The sequence below is a fragment of the Lynx canadensis genome, chromosome B4 (assembly GCF_007474595.2).
Source record: "Lynx canadensis isolate LIC74 chromosome B4, mLynCan4.pri.v2, whole genome shotgun sequence".
In the NCBI taxonomy this organism is placed as follows: domain Eukaryota; kingdom Metazoa; phylum Chordata; class Mammalia; order Carnivora; family Felidae; genus Lynx; species Lynx canadensis.
The window spans coordinates 74,186,257-74,205,400 of NC_044309.1; the positions used below are offsets into that span (position 1 = coordinate 74,186,257).

At 51.5% G+C, this 19,144-nt stretch overlaps 1 protein-coding gene across 3 annotated transcripts in view; it reads right to left on the reverse strand.

Moving 5' to 3' along the window:
* Nucleotides 1-993: 993 nt before the first annotated feature.
* The window catches only part of VDR (vitamin D receptor), a 57,849-nt gene continuing 39,698 nt past the window's right edge, over nt 994-19,144 (reverse strand). For all 3 annotated transcript variants that reach the window (XM_030322449.2, XM_030322450.2, XM_032593961.1), the window contains exons 4-9: nt 15,088-15,272; nt 14,700-14,820; nt 11,524-11,695; nt 5,437-5,588; nt 5,103-5,219; nt 994-3,790 (exon numbers count right to left, since the gene is read on the reverse strand). In XM_030322449.2, coding sequence (XP_030178309.1) covers nt 3,531-3,790; nt 5,103-5,219; nt 5,437-5,588; nt 11,524-11,695; nt 14,700-14,820; nt 15,088-15,272 — 1,007 coding nt within the window. In that variant the 3' untranslated portion in view covers nt 994-3,530. The remainder of the gene's footprint in view (nt 3,791-5,102; nt 5,220-5,436; nt 5,589-11,523; nt 11,696-14,699; nt 14,821-15,087; nt 15,273-19,144) is intronic.

A 19,144-nucleotide genomic window follows, 5' to 3' on the forward strand; every position in this document is an offset into this window, starting at 1 on the left:
TTTGTCAATAGTGGTTTTCACTCTTGAGGCTCTCAGGTTAGTGCCACACTTGTTCGGACCCAACGCACGTGACCACGTGCTCTCTGTGAGCGGAGCGCTGTTTGACCCACCGCCGCCCATTTCCCCTTGTCAGGACCTACTTGGGGAGTGGGAACCTCCCTTGCATCCTCTCTAGTAGAGAGCTGGCAAGACTGTCTGTCCTTTGTTGGGCTCCTCGACTCAGTGGGAAGCAGAATAGGGCAGCAGTTAGTTAACGGCTTCTGGAGCCAGCTGCCAAGGGTTCAGATCCCATCTCTGTCACTTACCATCAGTGTGGATTTGGGCAGTTACCCCCTCTGTCAGATGGGGCTCACAGTAACCCACCTCCTCCAGGGTCTGTGGAAGGATAAAGCAAGTTGGTTTGCATAAGGCATTTATTTACAGTGGTTCTTGCCATAAAGTAAATGGTATGTGAAGTATAAGCCAATTGCGTTCCCATAAGCAAAGCGCTCTTCATTGGTTTATTTGACAAATTTCTGGCAAATTGTTACTGTCTTGGAAATCGCTCAAGAGACACTCGTTAAAGTCTTCTTTTGCTCCTTTATTCCTTGCACCAGATCTGTCTCACATTCCAAGCTTCTCTGTTGGCCTCCCCTAGATTCTCCAACTTGCTTCTCGTTAGCCAGCAGGACTTTCCCATGTCCCAGGATCTTGTCTTTGGCATTCTGGTGCACACTTACCAGCATTTCCAATAATATACGTTAAAGGTTTTAGACTTCTAAATGTCTGCCTTCATTCTCATATTCTAAAACAATAGGTGATAATATTTTCTCCCAGTTCAGTCCTGTGAAACCTCACTTTTCCTCCAGTCTTTTCCTCCCCTACTCCTAGACTTCCCTTTGGTAGTGAGCTGGTGCTGTGGGCCCCAGAGCTGAGCAGCTGGTGTTCCCAGGGTGGCCGGTCGGGTGCCCTGGAGAAGGCAGGGGGAGAGGGGGAACTGGGAAGGTAGAGATATTACAAACACAAATGCACTTTATTGATAAGGCAACAGCATGATACAGAGATGAGGCAGAGACCCCGTTCGGCCAGGGCCACGTTAGGGGTGGGGGGTCTGATTCACATTGAGACACAGGCTGAGGTGTCCCTCCTCCTCCTCCTCCTGATGGGTCAGGAGGGTGACAACTCAAGGAAGGAAGGCAGGGGTCCAGGATCTAGGTTTGCTGTCTAAAATCCAGACCTTCCCCTAAGGGACCAGGTTAGCCTTCAGGGGCCCGAGCTTGAGCGTGGTTTGTGAAGAGAGCACTGGTCTGGGGGTTCACAGTCCAGGCCAGCTCCAGACCCCTCCTAACTGTCTGAGCTTGGCCAGCCACACTTCCTTCTAAACGTCCGTTTTCCTTAGCAAGGGAGTTGAACTAGTGTAGCGATTTTTAAACCTTTTTTCCCACTGACTAGCCAGTGAGACCAAAGTCTTCTGCAGAATCCAACCAGGCTCTCGCCCTAATTTGTAAAAGAAAAGCAAGGACAATACCAATAACCGGTGTATGGAATTTTTACAAAGTAAGTGTTTCGCCCAGAAATATCTCCTCATCAGTGGCGTCTACCACCTGCTACATTCGTAGTACAAAACGGAGTCTGATTCTGGAAACGGCTCACGGCTGATGAATGTCAGACTTGGTCATACAGATGGTATTGTGCGGTAAGAAACGTGGCTCTCAGGTGCTTCCCCACTGGAAGAAACACTGGGCCCGGTGGACACGGATGGTGCTCACAGTGTGAGTCTGATTGCTCCCGGGGCTTTGGGAGAACAGAGGAGGGTGGAGGCAGCATCGACTGACAGGGACTACCCACCCCCCCCCCCCACCATTGAGATCTCGAATGCGGCTGTGCTCTCCAAACTCAAGCAGCGATCCGAGGGACCCTCTCTGACTCCCGGAAGAGCCCCGTCTGCAGTGGTCCCACACACCTATGACTCACGTACCTGGGGACCCCACCCCAGAGTAAACAGAACAAGAGCTCCCGCCTCCTGGGCTGGGCTAGCTCTGGAAGGGAAAATGGAGTCGGAAGTTAGGTCCCCCCCCCACCCCTTCCAGATTTGGGGGTGGTGGTGGAGTGAGAATAAGAAGGGAACCAGCCCCACGTGACTCCACCCCTAGGTCCTCCTTCTGCCTAGTCCCCAGCAGCCAGCCTGCTCTCCCTCCTCCCACAACGAGGTGTTGGAGGACTAGCTCCTGGGTCTCTGGGGGACGGCAGTCTGGGAACTACGCCCAGATGGGCGGGGGGAGAGCATGGCCTGGGCTGTCGGGGTCTGTCTGAGGGTTCTTCTCTTCCATCCTACCCTGCCAAGTGGAAAAGAGGTAGCCTGCTGGCACGCAGAGGGGCACTGCTTCTCCAGACCATGAAGTGTTTGGGAAGGTGCTCCCATCTCTGCATCACACTTGACCATCCTCGGGTGAGGCTCCTCCAGCACCCGTGGCCACCAGTTCTCTCTCTCCTGGGTGGGAGGTAAGGCACTGGCAGGGCGAGGGTGAGGACGCTGCTAGGCACTTCTCTGCAACCTGGGGGCAACTCAGTCTTGCCACGTGGATCGTTGGAAGGAAAGCTCTCAGCTCGACCAACCTGTTAGATCCAGGTCAAGGAGCCATGGACTTGGACACTGGACAGCTGTGGCCACCATCCACCACCCTCCTGTGAGGCTGGGTTTGCCTGTCCCCTACCTCCCAGGCCCTGCTCTCTTCTCTCCTTGGGCCTCTCAGCAGGTGGGCTCTGGGCTAGCGGCCCCTGCCAGGAGGAGAAAGCCCATCTTACCATAGCGACTTCCAGGGAGACTGTTACCATAGCAATGAGATGCAGGTGGGCATTGAAGTGTCGGGCAAGTGCTCTTTGGCCAACAGAGAGGGGTGGGGGTTGTGACCTCTGTCACCTTGTTTTTGGTCATCCTTGGCAGTAAGTCTCCTGGACAGGCCAGGGTGGGAAGGCAAAGGGAGGAGCCCTGCCGGTGGCACACTGCCTGGGACAAGACAGCACAGACTGGCAGTAGGCTGAGATGGGGGTGGGGTGGGGGTGGTGGCTAGTCATGTACCATGGGCGGGGCAGGGGGAAGAAGATCCTCACTAGGCTCTGGACATGGGGGCCTGGAGTGGGGGGAGGTACAGGTATCTCTGTCCCTGAGGAATGGGTGCGTTGCTCCTGCCCGACTGTCCCCTCAGCATCGGCCAAGCAGTCACTTTTGGAGCGGGAGGGGCATCCCTGGGCAAGGCCCCACCTTCGGCCTCTGCCCTCTGCCCCCATTTGAGTTTCTTTGTCAAATAAACAGCAACTCCTCACGACTGAAGTCCCAAGGGCTTGGGGGCAGCCTGTGGTCGGCAGGAAAGGGAGACCTGGTGTTAGGTTGGGCAGGAGATGGGAGCGGCTGGGGAGGGAGGGGCGGTAGGGGAGGAGGGGCTGAACTCCTGATGGGGTGGGAAGGGCTGCCGGGCAGCAGCCTGCCCCAGGCCAGGGCACAGGGCCCCAGAAGAGCAGCACCACCCGGGTGCCCCTGCCAGCCGCCCTGGTCAGGAAATCTCGTTGCCAAACACCTCCAGCACCAGCGGTGTGAGCTTCATGCTGCACTCAGGCTGGAAGGAGAGGCAGCGGTACTGCTTGGAGTGCTCCTCATTGAGGCTACGCAGGTCAGCTAGCTTCTGGATCATCTTGGCGTAGAGCAGGTGGCTGCCGGGGGGTGGGTGGCGGCAGCGGATGTAGGTCTGCAATGTGTTGGACAGGCGGTCCTGGATGGCCTCGACCAGCGCAGCATCCTGCACGCCGGGACGGTCTGTGAGTACAGGGAGACGGGGAGAAGGCATGGGAGCTCTGAGCCAGGTCCTGTTATATTCAGTCTCTCCAGTACCCCTATGTCCAGACCAACGCCCAAGCTTAGCATCCTCCTAGGTCACCCCTGTATGGCTGCTGACCTGTGGCACCATCATCCTCCCTAAAGCCTCTCAACCACTTCCTGTTGCATTTAGGATCAAGTCCTAGGTCCCATCTGGCCCTGTCTTCAGCTCAACTCTCTCCCTCCATCTCTATGCTCCATCTTTCCATCAGTATCCTGATGTGTCAAGCTCTCTGGCCTCCAGACCTCACATTTGTGTTCCCTCTGCATGGAACTTAGCTCTTGTATCTTTGACTCTTACCAATTCTTCAGGTCTTCCTCAAGAAGGCCATTCCTGATGACCCCCTACCTCCATGGCCCAGACTAAATCAAGTTCTCTCCTTCTATTATACCCTGCTATAGTATCACTTCTTTATTTTTAAAACTTTCATCACATTAAAATCAGTCATTGAATAGTAATTGTCTAATGTCTCCTCCTACACTTTGTGGAAAAGAAGTCTGTGTCCTGTTGGCTGCTGAATCCCTATGCCCAGCACAATGCCTGGTACTTAGCAGGTGCTCAATAAATCATTGCTGAGTGTATGAATGAATGAATTAATGAATGAACAAATGAATGAATGCTGCATGGGCAGGGGGAGGGTAACCCATGTCCATGGGTCCCCAGCCCATCCCTGATCAGAGGCCACTTTCTTGTTCCCTCAGCATAGTCCAGACTGAGGCAGCCTGGCCTCATCACCAATATAACATCCCCAGGACCATGACTCCCTCTTCCTCAACCTCTCTCTCTCCACCAAACCCAATAGACAGAAGAGCTCAGGGACCACAGCACACTGCCTCCAAAATCAGTCAGGCAAGCTTTCTGGGCAGAATCATCTATAGGCCCCAAGTTTTTGTACCCAACCCCACAGGGGATCTCAGGTAGGTCTGCAAAGTTCAGTCCAATTCACACAAGAGAAGAACCTGCATATTGGGAATATCCAGACCTGTCTGTGACCTGAGAAAACCCATTTATCTCCTTCCTCAGAGTTCCACCTATGAATCACCTATGGTCTCAGGGTCCAGGGCAGTGAGGGACCCCTCAATATACACACATCGTATGGGCTGTGCAAACCCAGCAAAGTGAGCGCTTCCTCGTCTGTCTCTCCTTCTGCTCACTCCTCCCTCCAGACTGCCCTGCTGGCCCTCAGGAGGGCTCAGTGCCTTCTATTCCCCCTTCCCAGGTCACCAAGTTCCCCACTGTTGGGCCCCATACCTGGGGAGACAATGCAGATGGCCATGAGCAGGACATGCTCCTCCTCATGCAAGTTCAGCTTCTTTAGCCCCACCTGGAACTTGATGAGGGGCTCAATCAGCTCCAGGCTGTGTCCGGCTAGGAGAGAGATGGCCAGATGCTGTGGGCAGAGCTGAGGAGCCACACACCCAAACCATGCCACCCCGCCCCCAACCTAGACTGGGCCTGTGTCTCACCCTTGTCTCCCCATTGCTGTCTAGCGCCCTCCCATGTGCCTGATCAGGGCTCATGACCCCAGGAAGGGTGGAGCCAGAGTCTGGGAGCTGGAGAGGGTGGAGGTGGAGCCCGAATGTACCTTTGGCCACATCACTGATGCGGTACTTATAGTCCTGGCTGCCACAGGTCCAGGACATGTCGTCCATGAGGAAGGACTGGTTAGAGCGCAACATGATGACCTCAATGGCACTTGACTTCAGCAGCACAATCTGGTCCTCAGAAGTGAGGTCTCTGCCAGGGAGGGCAGGGAGGAGTCAGGTTACTGGTCAAGGACTTCAAGTCAGGCAAATCAGTGTATGTTTTGACAGGTGCCTGCCAGGTGACCCGCATGTGCCCTGGGTCCTCCATTGAGGAGCTGGTGGCCTGACTGGAAAGGATAAAACTGTCTCTTGAGGGAGAACAACTCAAGCCTGTGTTTGTGCACCAATCCTGAAGGTAAATTAGCTCAGCGTCTAAGGCAGGAGAACCCAGGGACGTGCCAGTGCCTCCCAGGCCTAAGCAGCCAGAGCTATTAGGGAAGACGAGCCTGAGGAGGCTGTGAGGGTTAGAGCGTGAATGTGGAGCTCTGCAGGAGGTGTGGCCATGGTCATCTTCAACGCCCCTCATGTCCTCTGGTCCTTCTCAAAAGTACGGCTCAGCCAACTCTGTCTCCAGGACATCTCTTGAGCCTTTGACCTCCTTCCCACTACGATCAGGACTGCTCTGGTTCAGAGCTCCCTCATCTTTTTCAGTTGCCTCTTATTAGAACTCTGGAATCAAGTCTCTCTCCTCCGTGTTTCTTATTGCTGCTTCAGGGAGACGTCACCTGTGTGCGGAGGAACCTTACTGCTTCTCGACCCCCTCAGGATCAAGCCCATAGGCCATCACTTGGCTCCAACCCGTCTTTCCAGTACTCCTCCCTTCGCAAACTCCAACCCTCCACTCTAGCAACTTCAGACTATTCCATGTTCAATGTTGTGTGTTCTCACACCACCTTGCCTTTGGGCGTGGGACAGCTCCAGCCAAGAACGCATTTCTTTTACTGCTCCACCTTACCGTCCTGACTCTGAACCCAGTGAGGTCTCCCTCGGTGCCCTCCACCCCCTGGTTACCTTCAGAAGCATTAGTGCCATTTCTTCACAGCCTGTGGCTTATGCTCCTACTTTGCTCTTTCCACCTCACCCCTTCTCTTCATATGCTTGTGTGTGGCCCTCACTGCAAGCTACTTAAGGGCCAGCACCACTTCCCAATCACCTTAGAGTTGCCCACACCATGATTATTGAACTCTGAGCACAACGAGAAGGTCACATCTTTACGTGCTGATGAGTCAAGAGGCCAATGACTGGTTCCACTATTCTGAGTCACGAGCTGGGCTTGCCTGAACAATGACAAGGAAAAAGCAGCACCTGCAAACCAACTTGCTTCCAGTTTTCCCTCCTTTTCTCTTCCTATGTATTTCCACCCAGCTATCTTGTGGGAGGGCAGTCATCCTCTCCATGGCCACACTTTGGTATGTGGAAAGGTGGGAAGCAGATGTTAACTGATGAGAGGGCTGCATCAACAGGTGATAGATGGTGGTTAGGATGGCCGCAAAGGGTCTGCATTGAAAAAGAAGTCTCAAAGTGCTAGAGTTGGAAGGCACTTCATGGAGGCTACGTGCTCCAATTCCTTCTTCCGCATTCCTAACAGATACAGGATCCTTCCGGGGTCAGGAAGCTCATGGTCTCTGGATACAGCCATAGGGTTGTTAGCTCCTGGGTTAATAGCTTCTTCTATGGAGCTACACCCACAGGAGGACACTTGTACTTCTGTCCTTCGCTTGTACTTCTGTCCTCTCAAGGAACACAGCACCAGACTTCTCCATTAGGCGTGGGGCATCCTTTAACTATTGAAAGTTACCCTGAGCCCCTGTGTCTTCTCCAGGACAGACAGCCACAATGACATGGGGTCTAGGCATCTCACCATCCTTGTCACTTTTCCCTCGATGCTCAACTCACATTTTGAAAATATAAACTAATGTCCCATTTTGGTTTTAACTCATTAGACAATAAAAGATGCTCATTATTAAATCTTTGGGAAATACAGGAAAAATATCAAAGTGAGTAAAAATTGCTGTATTACCACAATGACCCTTTTGGTGTATTTCCTTCCTATCTTTTTTTTAAATGCAGATATCTCTTTTTATTTTTATTTTTTAAATTTTTATTTACATATTTTAAGAGAGAAAGAAATAGCATGCACGAGCTGGGGAGGGGCAGAGAGAGAGTGAGAGAGAGAATCCCAAGCAGGCACAGATCCCGACTCAGGGCTCAATCCCACCAACCGTGAGATCATGACCTGAGCGGAAATCAAGAGTCAGACGCTTAACTGACTGAGCCACCCACGTGCCCCTGAAATCTCTTTTTAAAACATGCTTGAGTTCATAGTAGTTCTGTGTCCCACTTCCTACACCATGAGCATTTCTGTAGCCCAGTTCATAATGAGTTGCATAAGATCGTATTTCATCAACATACTGCGGTTTATGTAATGTCTCCCATCCACCTATTTTTTGGACATTTTTGTTGCTTCTAATTTTTGCTATTTTTAGTAATTCCATGAGGCATATTTTTTGTACATAACCTTTAGTTCAATGGCCCACTCGAAATGGATGGCCAGAAGTGAACAAACATCCCACGTGAGCCTTGCCAGAGAGAGTTCAGTGGCACCCTGCCAATTGTGATCCAGGCATGCTGCTTCTATGAAAGCAAACCTAGAACGACCTCAAATTACAGCCCAGAAATCCAGGGACTTTTTAAGTGCAATTCACGGCCAGAAGTGGGGATGGTGGTGGGCAGGGTACAGGTGGAAATAAAGGGGATATCAGCAAGAGATCTCGTTCCTGCTGACAGGCACCGGCTCAGGCTCTGTGTCTCCTCTCTCTGACCTGTGTCATATTTATACCCGGGTCAGTTTTCACACCAGTAACTGGCCGCTCCTGGGCATCTGCAAGGTGCTCTGGAGACCCACTGTCTCGTCCCCCCACCCTGGCGGAGCCCGGCCCCTCCCCGCTTGCATTCCCACAGTATCTCCAGCAGGCCTCTCTTGGCTCTTATCTCTTTATAGCAGTTGTCTCAGTGTATATCTTTTCCATCAGACACTGAACCCTGGAGGCCAGGAACTATGTCCTAGTCAACTTGTAGCCCTCACAGGAAGAAAGCTATTTGTTACAGAAATGAACAAGGAATACAGAACAGAAGGCATAGGAAGAGGGATGCACTATGACCCCAGGCCTTTGACCCAGGAAGGATCCCCTGGGAATAGAAATGGCAGTGAGGTCAAAGGCCTCACTTTTGCCCAGAAGGCTGGGCCCCAGTTGGTTTGGCCTAGTCCCTCTTATACCTCTTGGCAATGAAACCTGGGGGTCCTCGGTTCTCAGATCCAAGACGGCTCCCGGCCATTTGGATGCCACTCCTGATGCCACTTCCTCCATGCCTTACTTTTGAAGTGCTGAGGGAGGGAGATTTGTGGGATGCAGACTGAGAGGTTGAGGGATGGGAGGTGGGAAGCAGGAGCAGGCCCAAGGCCACATCACCGTGCAGTTCACACCCTACACACTCATTCAGTCCCGCCCCACTCTGGTCCCAAGTATGCGCTGGAGTCTCAGCCTCTCCCCTCCATCCCCCTGCACTCACCCACACAGAAGTCTCACTCTGCCCTCCCCACACCCTCCACCCCTGCCTACAGGCAACAGGATCAAAGCCAGGATGCAGCCACTGTTCTCTCACTTCTTGGGAAACCAGCAGAGCTGGAGACCCACCTGGGTCCCACCAAAGCCTGGGAGTATCCATATCAGTGTCCTTTCCCCTCACCCTCAGAGCTCTTGCCAAGGCCGGCTCCATTTTTACTGGAACACCTTCCATTCTGAGGTTTCTTTTTATTTTTTTAAGTTCATTTATTTTTAGAGGAGGAGGGAGAGGCAGACAGAGACAGAGAGCGAGAGAATCCCAAACGGGCTCCATGATCTCAGCACACAGCCCAGCTCGGGGCTTGAACTCAGATGCCATGAGATCATGACCTGAGCGGAAATCAAGAATCGGATGCTCAACCACCTGGGCCACCCAGGTGCCCCTCATGCTGAGATTTCTTAAGTCAGGCTGAAGAGAGAAGCCAACCCAAGCATGTGCAGGATCAATGTAACTGATTTTGGATCAATAGCTGGATTGATTCAGTGTCTGCTCCTCTATACCTTACTGTGGCCATGAATGCAGGGCTAGACTAGGGAACTCTGGAAATGAGCCTGGATATGGAAGCACGGGGAAGACTTCAACTCATTCTTGGAGAGAGACACCAAGGGGCGGGTCATGCTATTTGTGTCAGGGCGTATGTGGCAAGGGTAAGGGATGGGGGCCAAGGGCATGGGAGAAAAATGGGGGCTTGGGTTGCTTACTGCAGGGGGCTGCCTTGGGGTCACCTGGTTCAACAGATGGCTTTTTTTTTTAGGACAGTTTCCACATGTGTGCAATCCCAGCCACCACTCAGAATCAGCAAACGTGAGCAGCTGGACAGAGCTTCAGGGGCGCTCTCCCCCAGCTCCCCACCAGCCCAGGAAAGAGGAGCACTGCACACACGGCTCCCTGGAACTAGGGTGGGAGCCGGGTGCTACCGTGTATCCATCGGCACCTTGAAGTGTTTTTGTATCTAGCTGTTTACACAAAACAAGACTCTGGAACCGAGAGAGTTTGCAAACACTAACTTGAAGAGTGTAGGAGGGAGCTGGAACTCGCGGGAAGTGGAATGTGTTGTCAGTTCCAAGGAAAGGCTCTGGAGGGTAGATCCCAGGCCCAGTGCACCACTCAGCTCACAGGTGACACTCCGCAGCTCATTCCTGCCGGATGCCACGGTGACCCTGGATTCTTTGGCAGCCGAAACGTGCAACGCAGTAAGAGTGTCTCAAGGGTGTCTCATTGCAGTAAGGGCGTTTCATGCTTTTCTCTTCTTTACAATTTTCACGTTCATTCCCAGGGGAAGAGCATAGGAGGGGCCCTGGTATCTGAGTTGCTGACAGGCATAAAATAACACAGAGCTAGCCGTCTCAGGGCAGGTACACACTGGGCAGAACTGCGTTTGGCTCTGTGAGCTGTCACCATCTAGCTGGCGATGCAGTCATTTAGACAGTAGCCGATGGCACCCTTGCATGGCAGAGAGATTCCCAAAACAATAAATAGCATGTCACATTAATTTCCGTCCAGAGCTGGCCAATGTCAGGTCTTTCTAGGCTCCCAGAATTCCAGCACTGAATCTGAGCATCGGCCTCTAGAAAGCATCCGAGGCCCCTTCTGCTGCAATTGCAATTATTGTTCCTGAAATTGATGCTTTATAGTGCACGTTAGTGATTTCTTTCTTTCTCTCCACGACATTGTGTACGTATTGCATGGCAATGCTCCAAATGATATAAATCATATGTCAGTATAGATATAACTAGCTCCCCACATTCTACTGAAAGTGTCAACATTCTATTATTTTAAGAATATTTAACACTGCACGGCCATTTAAATATATGTGCCATTATTACCAAAACAATAAAACAGGTGAATGAATGAAATTTGTAGCAATGAATCCATAACAGAGGATCTTTACTCCAGTAGAACTCCTCATACCTATCTATTTTGGCAAAAGGTCTCAGTATGGTTAGGAAAAGGGCTCTTCATGGAAATTGGGGTGAAGGAGGCCCCGGTTATGTGTGCCAGGAAAACTGTCTCCCTCTGGGATTTGAAATTACTTCACAAGTCTCCTTGCCCAACCCTTTCTCCTCTCTATCACTTCATTTGGGTGTCAGCATTGGGTGTGAGAGATTAATGGAGGTTTAATTTAAAGGATTAACATGAGGGTTAGACCCAAGCCAGCTGGAGGTGACGTGGCAGTGAACTTGGAATTCTAGACCTTGGCTCTGACACATACTGACTCTAACACTAGAAAATGATCCTGGCTGGCCACTGACCCTCTCTGGGCTTCTGTTCTGTCATCCAGAAACTGTGGGAGTATGGATAGCTCTCCAGTGCTGGCCTGCTGAGTGATGCTGGATGGGCTGTACTTCCCAGAGATCCTGCTGTAGGAGGTCTGGGGTAGGGTCTGAGTCTCTATTCTGGGAAGCAGTGGATTGACCTCCAGGCCTTCTTCTAGCTCAGTCTAGGATTCTGACTCTTCTTACCTGAACCCTGGAATCATCTTGGCAAAGCCGATGACCTTTTGGATGCTGTAACTGACCAGGTCAGCCAGGTGGGGCAGCATCGAGAGCTGGGACAGGTCCAGGGTCACAGAAGGGTCATCTGAATCTTCTTCCCTCGGATCCAGATTGGAGAAGCTGGTCGGCTCCATCACATCTGAGGAAGGATGAGGAAAGAGAAAGAACTACTTGAGGATATGTGAGCCAGACACCCTCCTTCTTGGCTCCGTGAGGACCTCCTGTGCCCTAGCAGCAGGTCTGGCCAGGAATCCCATAGTGACTGCCTCTCTCCAAGGTCACTGGCCAGGAATCCCATAGCGACTGCCTCTCTCCAAGGTCACTCTTCAGTCCAGGCTTCCCTCTAGGATTCCCCGGGAATCCTAGAAACTTTGAAAAGAAACTTGAAAGAAAACTTTCAAGCAGAGCAAGGCAGTGAAATCAAAGATCAAAGATGCCCCAAGAAATGAGACTTCCTTGAGCCACGATGTTACAGACCATGTGTTTCTAATGACCAAATCAAATGTGAATTTGGAACCAATGAACTTATGGAAAAGATCGTTCTAAGTTGTAGACCTCACTAGTGATTCAAGATCTACAACTTAGAACGTCTACACTTTTCCTCAATAAACTAGAAACAAATGTGTTTGGTGCCAGCGTTTGTAAAGGTGCAGGGAATTAGGCAACCCTTGTGACACGGGGTGCTAAAGGAAGCATAAATTCATGCAAGTAATCTAGAGAGCTATTGGACAGCAGGCGTCTGCAACCTACAATTACGTATGCCCTTTGACCAGTAATCTCACTTCCATAAATTCATCATAAGGAAAAAAGTCTGGAATAAATGCAAATCTTCAGCTACAAGCATATGATTATCTTTTTTTTTTTTTTTAATTTTTTTTTTTCCAACGTTTATTTATTTCTGGGACAGAGAGAGACAGAGCATGAACGGGGGAGGGGCAGAGAGAGAGGGAGACACAGAATCGGAAACAGGCTCCAGGCTCCGAGCCATCAGCCCAGAGCCTGACGCGGGGCTCGAACTCACAGACCGCGAGATCGTGACCTGGCTGAAGTCGGACACTTAACCGACTGCGCCACCCAGGCGCCCCAAGCATATGATTATCTTAATGAAACACTGGGACACAATCTAGACCAGATATGTTATTGTATATTCATACCCCAGAATACTAATCAGCTTTAAACATAATATAGAGGTATATTGAATAACAGGAAAATATGATATACTGTTGAGAGAAAAGAGCAAGCTATGTATATTGTGTACAGCATAATCCCACTGTGTAAATATACATATGCGTTTAAATTTTTAAAAAGATGGGAAAGAGATATATCACAGTGCTAATGGTGCCTACCCTTGGGTAGTAGGCTTAAAGATTTTACATATATAAATATATATATTTATTGTGTATATATATATAATTTAGTTTATATTTTCTGAATGTCTCTAATGAACATGTATTACGTTTGCTTTAAAAATGTTAACTAGTTTGGGGCACCTGGGTGGCTCAGCTGGTTAAGCATCTGACTTCAACTCAGGTCATGATCTCACGATTCGTGAGTTCGAGCCCCATGTAGGGCTCTGTGCTGACAGCTCAGAGCCTGGAGCCTGCTTCAGATTCTGTGTCTCCCTCTCTCTTTGCCCCTCCCCTGCTCATGCTCTGTCAGTCTCTCAGAAATGAAGTAAATATTTAAAAAAAGTTTAAAACGTTAACTAGTTTATTTATTTATTTATTTATTTATTTATTTATTTAATTTTTTTATTAAGTAATCTCTATGGCCAACATGGGGCTCAAACTCATTACCCCAAGATCAAGAGTCACACACTCCTCCAACTAAGCCAGCCAGGCAACCCTTTAAATAAACACATGCTATACTGAACATACCATTGGTGGGGGTGAGCACCTCAAATCAATTAACCTCTGAGGGGATCAAAACTCCTAAACAGTATGGAATTATTCAAAGCTGAATGTATAACATGCAGACTGATCCTCATTGGTGCAAAATATGCCATTAAGTGACAAGAGCAGCTAAGTGGGTAGAGAAAATTAACACACGGGAGGAACCCCTACAAGACAAGGGGCTCATAGGGTCAGTCAGTCTGTGAAATTGCCACTGCTTTTCTTTAGTCCCTCACCACCTCCCTCCTGTCACTCCTGGGTGGGTAGACACAATGGTCTGGTTCCATGGCTATCCTCGACCAGCTGCACTGAGACCCCTCCCAATGCTTTTGGATCTGGGCACAGAAGCACCATATCTAAGGGTTCTAGTTCCCCAGAGGGAAGGGGCTTTCCCATCCCTGGCCTTTTGCAGGACTCACACAGAGGGCAGAAGGGTTGGTTGAGAGGCAGAGGGATGAAGGATGGGGAGGGGAGGGGCAGGACGATAAAGAAGAAGGTAGAAAAGGACCATAAGAGGAAAAGCAAGCAAGTGCCGGAGGTGACAGGTCCTCCAGCGCCTTGGTGGTTCCCCCAAAACTCCGGGGAGGGGGGGGTGCAGGGGGGGGGAGGGGAGGCTATGCTCGGACCCACATGTTCTTCCCCTCGAGTACCACCCTCCAAGGCTCTGAGGACTATACTGTCTCGTATATTTGGAAATTGCTAAGAGAGTCGATCTTGGAAGTTCTCGCCACAAGGGAAAGAAAACTTTGTAACTCTGTGAGGGATGGAGAGGACCTAAACTTATTGCGGTAGTCATTTTGCCACACCTCCATGTATCCAATCATTACGTTGCATTCCTGAAACGAATATAACGGTACATGGCAATTATATCTCAACTAAACTGGAAAAAAAAAAACCAAAAACAGAACCCCCGAGAGGCCCAGGCTCAAAATACCATTTAAAGGAACCAGGTTAGCCCCAGGGAGGGAGGCAGGGGCAGAAGCCTTGTTTGGAGGAAAGAACAGGGACTCTGCAGACAGACCCCGGCTTGGCCTCCCCCCAGCACCGGCCCTCGGGCTAGTTAGCCCTCTTCTGTTTAAGAAAAAAAGAAAAAGAAAAACCCCAAAACGAAGCAGGGTGGGGGGTTGTTCGGAGGACACTGGCACACAGCTACCCTGCCATCCGCAGCCAAGGGCAGATGGGCTGCGGGAGCTCTGGGCCCTCCTCCCACGCTGGGGCTCCCTGGGCTCCCTGGGGGCGGCAGTGGCTCACCGAGCGAGGCCGCGTAGTGATCTGAGCAGGTGGAAGACGAGTCCCCGGAGAGGCTGGGCGTGTGTCTGGAGGAGGGCCTTGAGGGACGGCCGCCGCTGCACGCATCCCCACGAACCGGAGGCTGGAAGGGAAGGACAGGGGATCAGAGGCTCACATTTGGGGGCCACTTTCCCACCTTGCCCCTGATCTCTGGCAGGAGGGGCTCTGAGGAAGGCTGACGGGAGGGGGAGGCCTCCCCGGTGCCAGAGGGACGGAGCAGCCCCCCTTCCCTCGCTGCCCCGGTCTGGATGGCCGTGGTCCTCCGCGCCCACTCCCCACGCCCCGGCTCCCCCTGTGGCTCTTCACCACCGCAGCTCATCCTTCCCGGCCAGCCGGCGAGCACGCGTACCCGGAACTGGGTAAAGTCGGCATAGGTGGGGTCGTAGGTCTTGTGGTGGGCGTCCAGCAGGATGGCGATGATGCGCTGCTGCTCCTCCGAGAGCTTGGGCCGCAGACTGTCCTTCAAGGCTTCCTCCTCCTTCCGCTTCAGGATCATCTCCCGCTTCCGCTGCACCTCTTCGTCCGTCAGGATGACTGGGGGGGGGGGGGGGTCAGGAAGAGGGATGTGAAAGCTTCCTCCAGGTGCTAACGGCACAAGAGGGAGGGGCTGCTCCTCTCACCCTTGGAGCTCACAGGGCGGGCGTGCTTCCTGCCACAGGTCCACCCCACGGATGGAAAACTGGGTTTCCCATGGTGAAAAGGCAGGTGCATGAGAGAGGAGGAGAAAGGATTTGAGAGGTGGGATGCTCAGGCATTATTAGCGAGTCCGGGTTCTCAGGAGCGAGTGATATGATTCTGGGCAAACCGTGTGAACTCTCTGGGCTTTCCTCTCATTAATCAGACCAAGAAGTTTGTTCCATCATAATTCTTCTAAGTTCCCTTTTGTTGCTCCTGCCTCCGAAAAGCGCGTGTATGTGGGGTGGCAGTGATAACCCCTACCTCGAAGGATGGGCTGTTTTGAGAACTGAATGCATGCCTAGCACAGAGCGGCTGCTCATTCCGGTCTCTTCTCCCCCACCTTCATTGCGCATGATCTCGAGGGAGACATTGAGGGAGGAAGGGTGAGAGGCACTGTGCGGCCAGTCCCAGTGTTGGAAGCTGGGAGATGCTGAAAGGCCCCTCTTCGGAGCCATTCCCACACCCAAGTTTCCAGGCATGGGACTCGGGCATCTGATCTACTCTGACCAACTTAGAAAGACTTTGCTCTTCGGTTCCCGCAAAACAACCCCTCCTCCGGCCTGTCTAGTCTTGAAACTTCTGCCCAAGGAAGTTTTCGAGGCCTCTAGAAGTCCCAAAGATAACACCGTGAAGCTCTGATTTGCAGTTCTCTCCAGCTGCTAGTGAGGGTGTCTGACAAGGGGGAGACCCCACCATCAGGCTGTGCAGGGGCCCCAGGGCCGTGCCCACCTCGCCGCGCTGGGCAGCTGCCTGGGAGGGCGGGGCTGGGAGCAGGGATGCCTGGCACAGCAGCCGGGCAAACAGACCTCCCGGCCGGGGCTTGCAGAGTGCTGGCGGCGGGAGTGGGCACTGGGGCCCTCGGCCTGTAGCTACTTGCTCTGTGCTGGTGTCGCCAGCGCTTCTGCCCACAGACCTGGGGAGTTTCACAACAGCAGGGAGAGGAAGTAGAACCCCAGGGTGGGTGGGTTCTGGGCTTTAAGAAAGGCCCCCTGGCCCGGCCCCCTCAGGTGGGGGGAGAATGCACGAAGCTGGTGGGAGGGGAGGGAGAGCCTGGGGGGTGGGGTGGGCACCCAGAGCCTCGGGCATGGTAGGAAAGGAAGCCTGTGGCAAAGGATGTTGAGTTCCCTCCACAGCTGAGGTAAGCCATATTAAGAGGACCGCAGGAGGCCACGCCCAGGTTATTGACTCACCTGCCCAAAGAGCTGCCAGGCCTCCTCCCACAGAGGGTGTCTGCTCAGACTCCAAGAGGTCAAGTGGGGTGAAAGGGGAAGGAGCAGGGAGCATTCCATTCAAGGCAAGGTGCAAGGCCCTAGCCTGGGGAATCCAAGATTAGGTGTCTGGTCTTTCCTGCTCCCCTGAGGGGGGGTGCTCTGCCTGTCACACCAGACACCCCAGAACGTGTTTCTCAGCCTGACTAGGCTTTGATATCCCCTTGCGATTCTATGACGTCCCTCTCCTGCTCAGAAACCTTTTCTGGGTCCTTCCTGCTTACCACGGTCCAAATTAAAGTCAAGATTCTCCATGCTTTTACGTCTTCCTAACTTTGCAGCGTCACTTCCCAGGGCCTCTGGACACACCGCTTATGCTCTGGTCACGTCAAGATTGCTGACCTGTGAACATGACCCGCTCGCTCTTGCCACCTCATTTCCACTTACGCTGGATGCCTGTCCAGCTGGGTCTTCTCTCCCCTGTAGCGGTGCAAGCTCTATTCTTCAGCCCCCAGTTTACAGTCCTCTTTTACCACGAAGCCTTTCTGGATTGCCCTGATCTGCACTGTGCATTCATTTCTCGTTTCTGGGGCATGTCTACTGTCTCCCACACACTGGCACCAAAGTATCTTCCACTCTGTAATATTTATGGTTAGTACAGGCTCCAGTAAATGCCTGCACAGATAGAACCTAAGATGTTCAAGATCTCTTTCACTAGGGGCACCTGGGTGGCTCAGCCAGTTGGATGTCTCTTTTTTTTTTTTAACTTTTTTAACTTTTTTTTTTTTTTTTTTTTGAGACAGAGAGAGACAGAGCATGAACGGGGGAGGGGCAGAGAGAGAGGGAGACACAGAATCGGAAGCAGGCTCCAGGCTCCGAGCCATCAGCCCAGAGCCCGACGCGGGGCTCGAACTCACGGACCGCGAGATCGTGACCTGAGCTGAGGTCGGACGCTTAACCGACTGAGCCCCCAGGCGCCCCTGATGTCTGACTCTTGATCTCACTCAGGTCATGGTCTCACAGTTCCCGAGTCAGCCTCCATGCCAATAGCTGGAGACTGCTTGGGATTCTCTCTCTCCTGCTCTCTCTGCACCACCTCTCTCTCTCTCTTTCTCTTTCTCTCTCTCTCTCTCTCAAAATAAATAAATAAACTTAAAACATAAAGATCTCTTTCACTAGAACCATAGGATACCTAAGGGGGTGGCAAACATCTTACACTTCCTGTGGTTTCTGCATAAGGGCTAGCCCAGCGAGGCTTCCTGGCCATGGTGTTGACTCCATAGCCCGAAAGATTGCACACCCAACACATCTACGCTGATTGTACCTACATGTGCTAGTCATTGTCCTTTGCTCAGGAAATGATACTGAGACGTGCACCAGCACTGCATGTACCCTAAAATGGCAGGATGGCACACATTGAATGCCAGTCCACTAGATAACTGAGCCCAGCTTGCCTTTTTAATTTCAATAATTGTGACTGAAACATCTCCAAGACAGAATACCTTGTAACAGAACACCTGTAACATCATATTACCTTTTCTTGATGATTCAGAGGCATCATCATTCAGAACAATTACTGGACTTTGCAGGAACAAGGTTATAACCTCAGAACTGTATAGGGCTGTGTCCGTGCACTATATGACTTAGCCTGCTATGGTTTGGAGTTCTTTTTCTTTTTTAATTGAAAAAAAAGGTTTTTTTTTAATGTTTATTTATTTTTGAGAGAGAGACAGAGACAGAGTACGAGTGGGGGGAGGGGTGCAGAGAGAGAGGGAGACACAGAATCCAAAGCAGGCTCCAGGCTCTGAGTTGTCAGCACAGAGCCCAACATGGGGCTTGAACCCACGTACCATGAGATCATGACCTGAGCTGAAGTTGGACACTTAGCCAACTGAGTCACTCAGGTGCACCGAGGAGCTCTTTTTTTTTTTTTTTAATGTTTATTTATTTGAGAGAGAGAGAGTGAGTAGGGGAGGGGCAGAGAGATGGGGGACAGAGGATCCAAAGTGGACTCTGAGCTGACAGCAGAGAACCCGATGCAGGGCTCGGACCCACAGACTGCAAGGTCATGACCTGAGCTGATGTTGGATGCTTAACCAACTGAGCTACCCAGGCACCCCTGATGTGGAGTTCCTGTGCTACCTCACATAGCTTGCAGTCGCCCCCTCTCTGGTAAGCTCTGTGTTGTCCCTTTGTATCAGTGCCTGCCTTTCTTCCCATAAACAGCTAACTTCCAGTCTGTTGGGGAGCTGGAAATCCTGGTAATCAAGTTTTATGAAGAAAAAAAAACCAGTGGTAATAAAAATGGATTAAAAATATAGAACTTTTTATGTGCCGGACACCATTCTAAATGTTTCTTAAACATTAGCTCATATATTTAGTGCTCATAAAAACCTCTTAAGGCAGGTGCTATTATCCCCAGTTTGCAGATGAGGGAACGGAGGCCCAGAGGCTATGTACCTTGTTCAAAGTCATACAGCTAACACATGGTGAAGCTGGTATTCGGGCCTGGGCAATAAG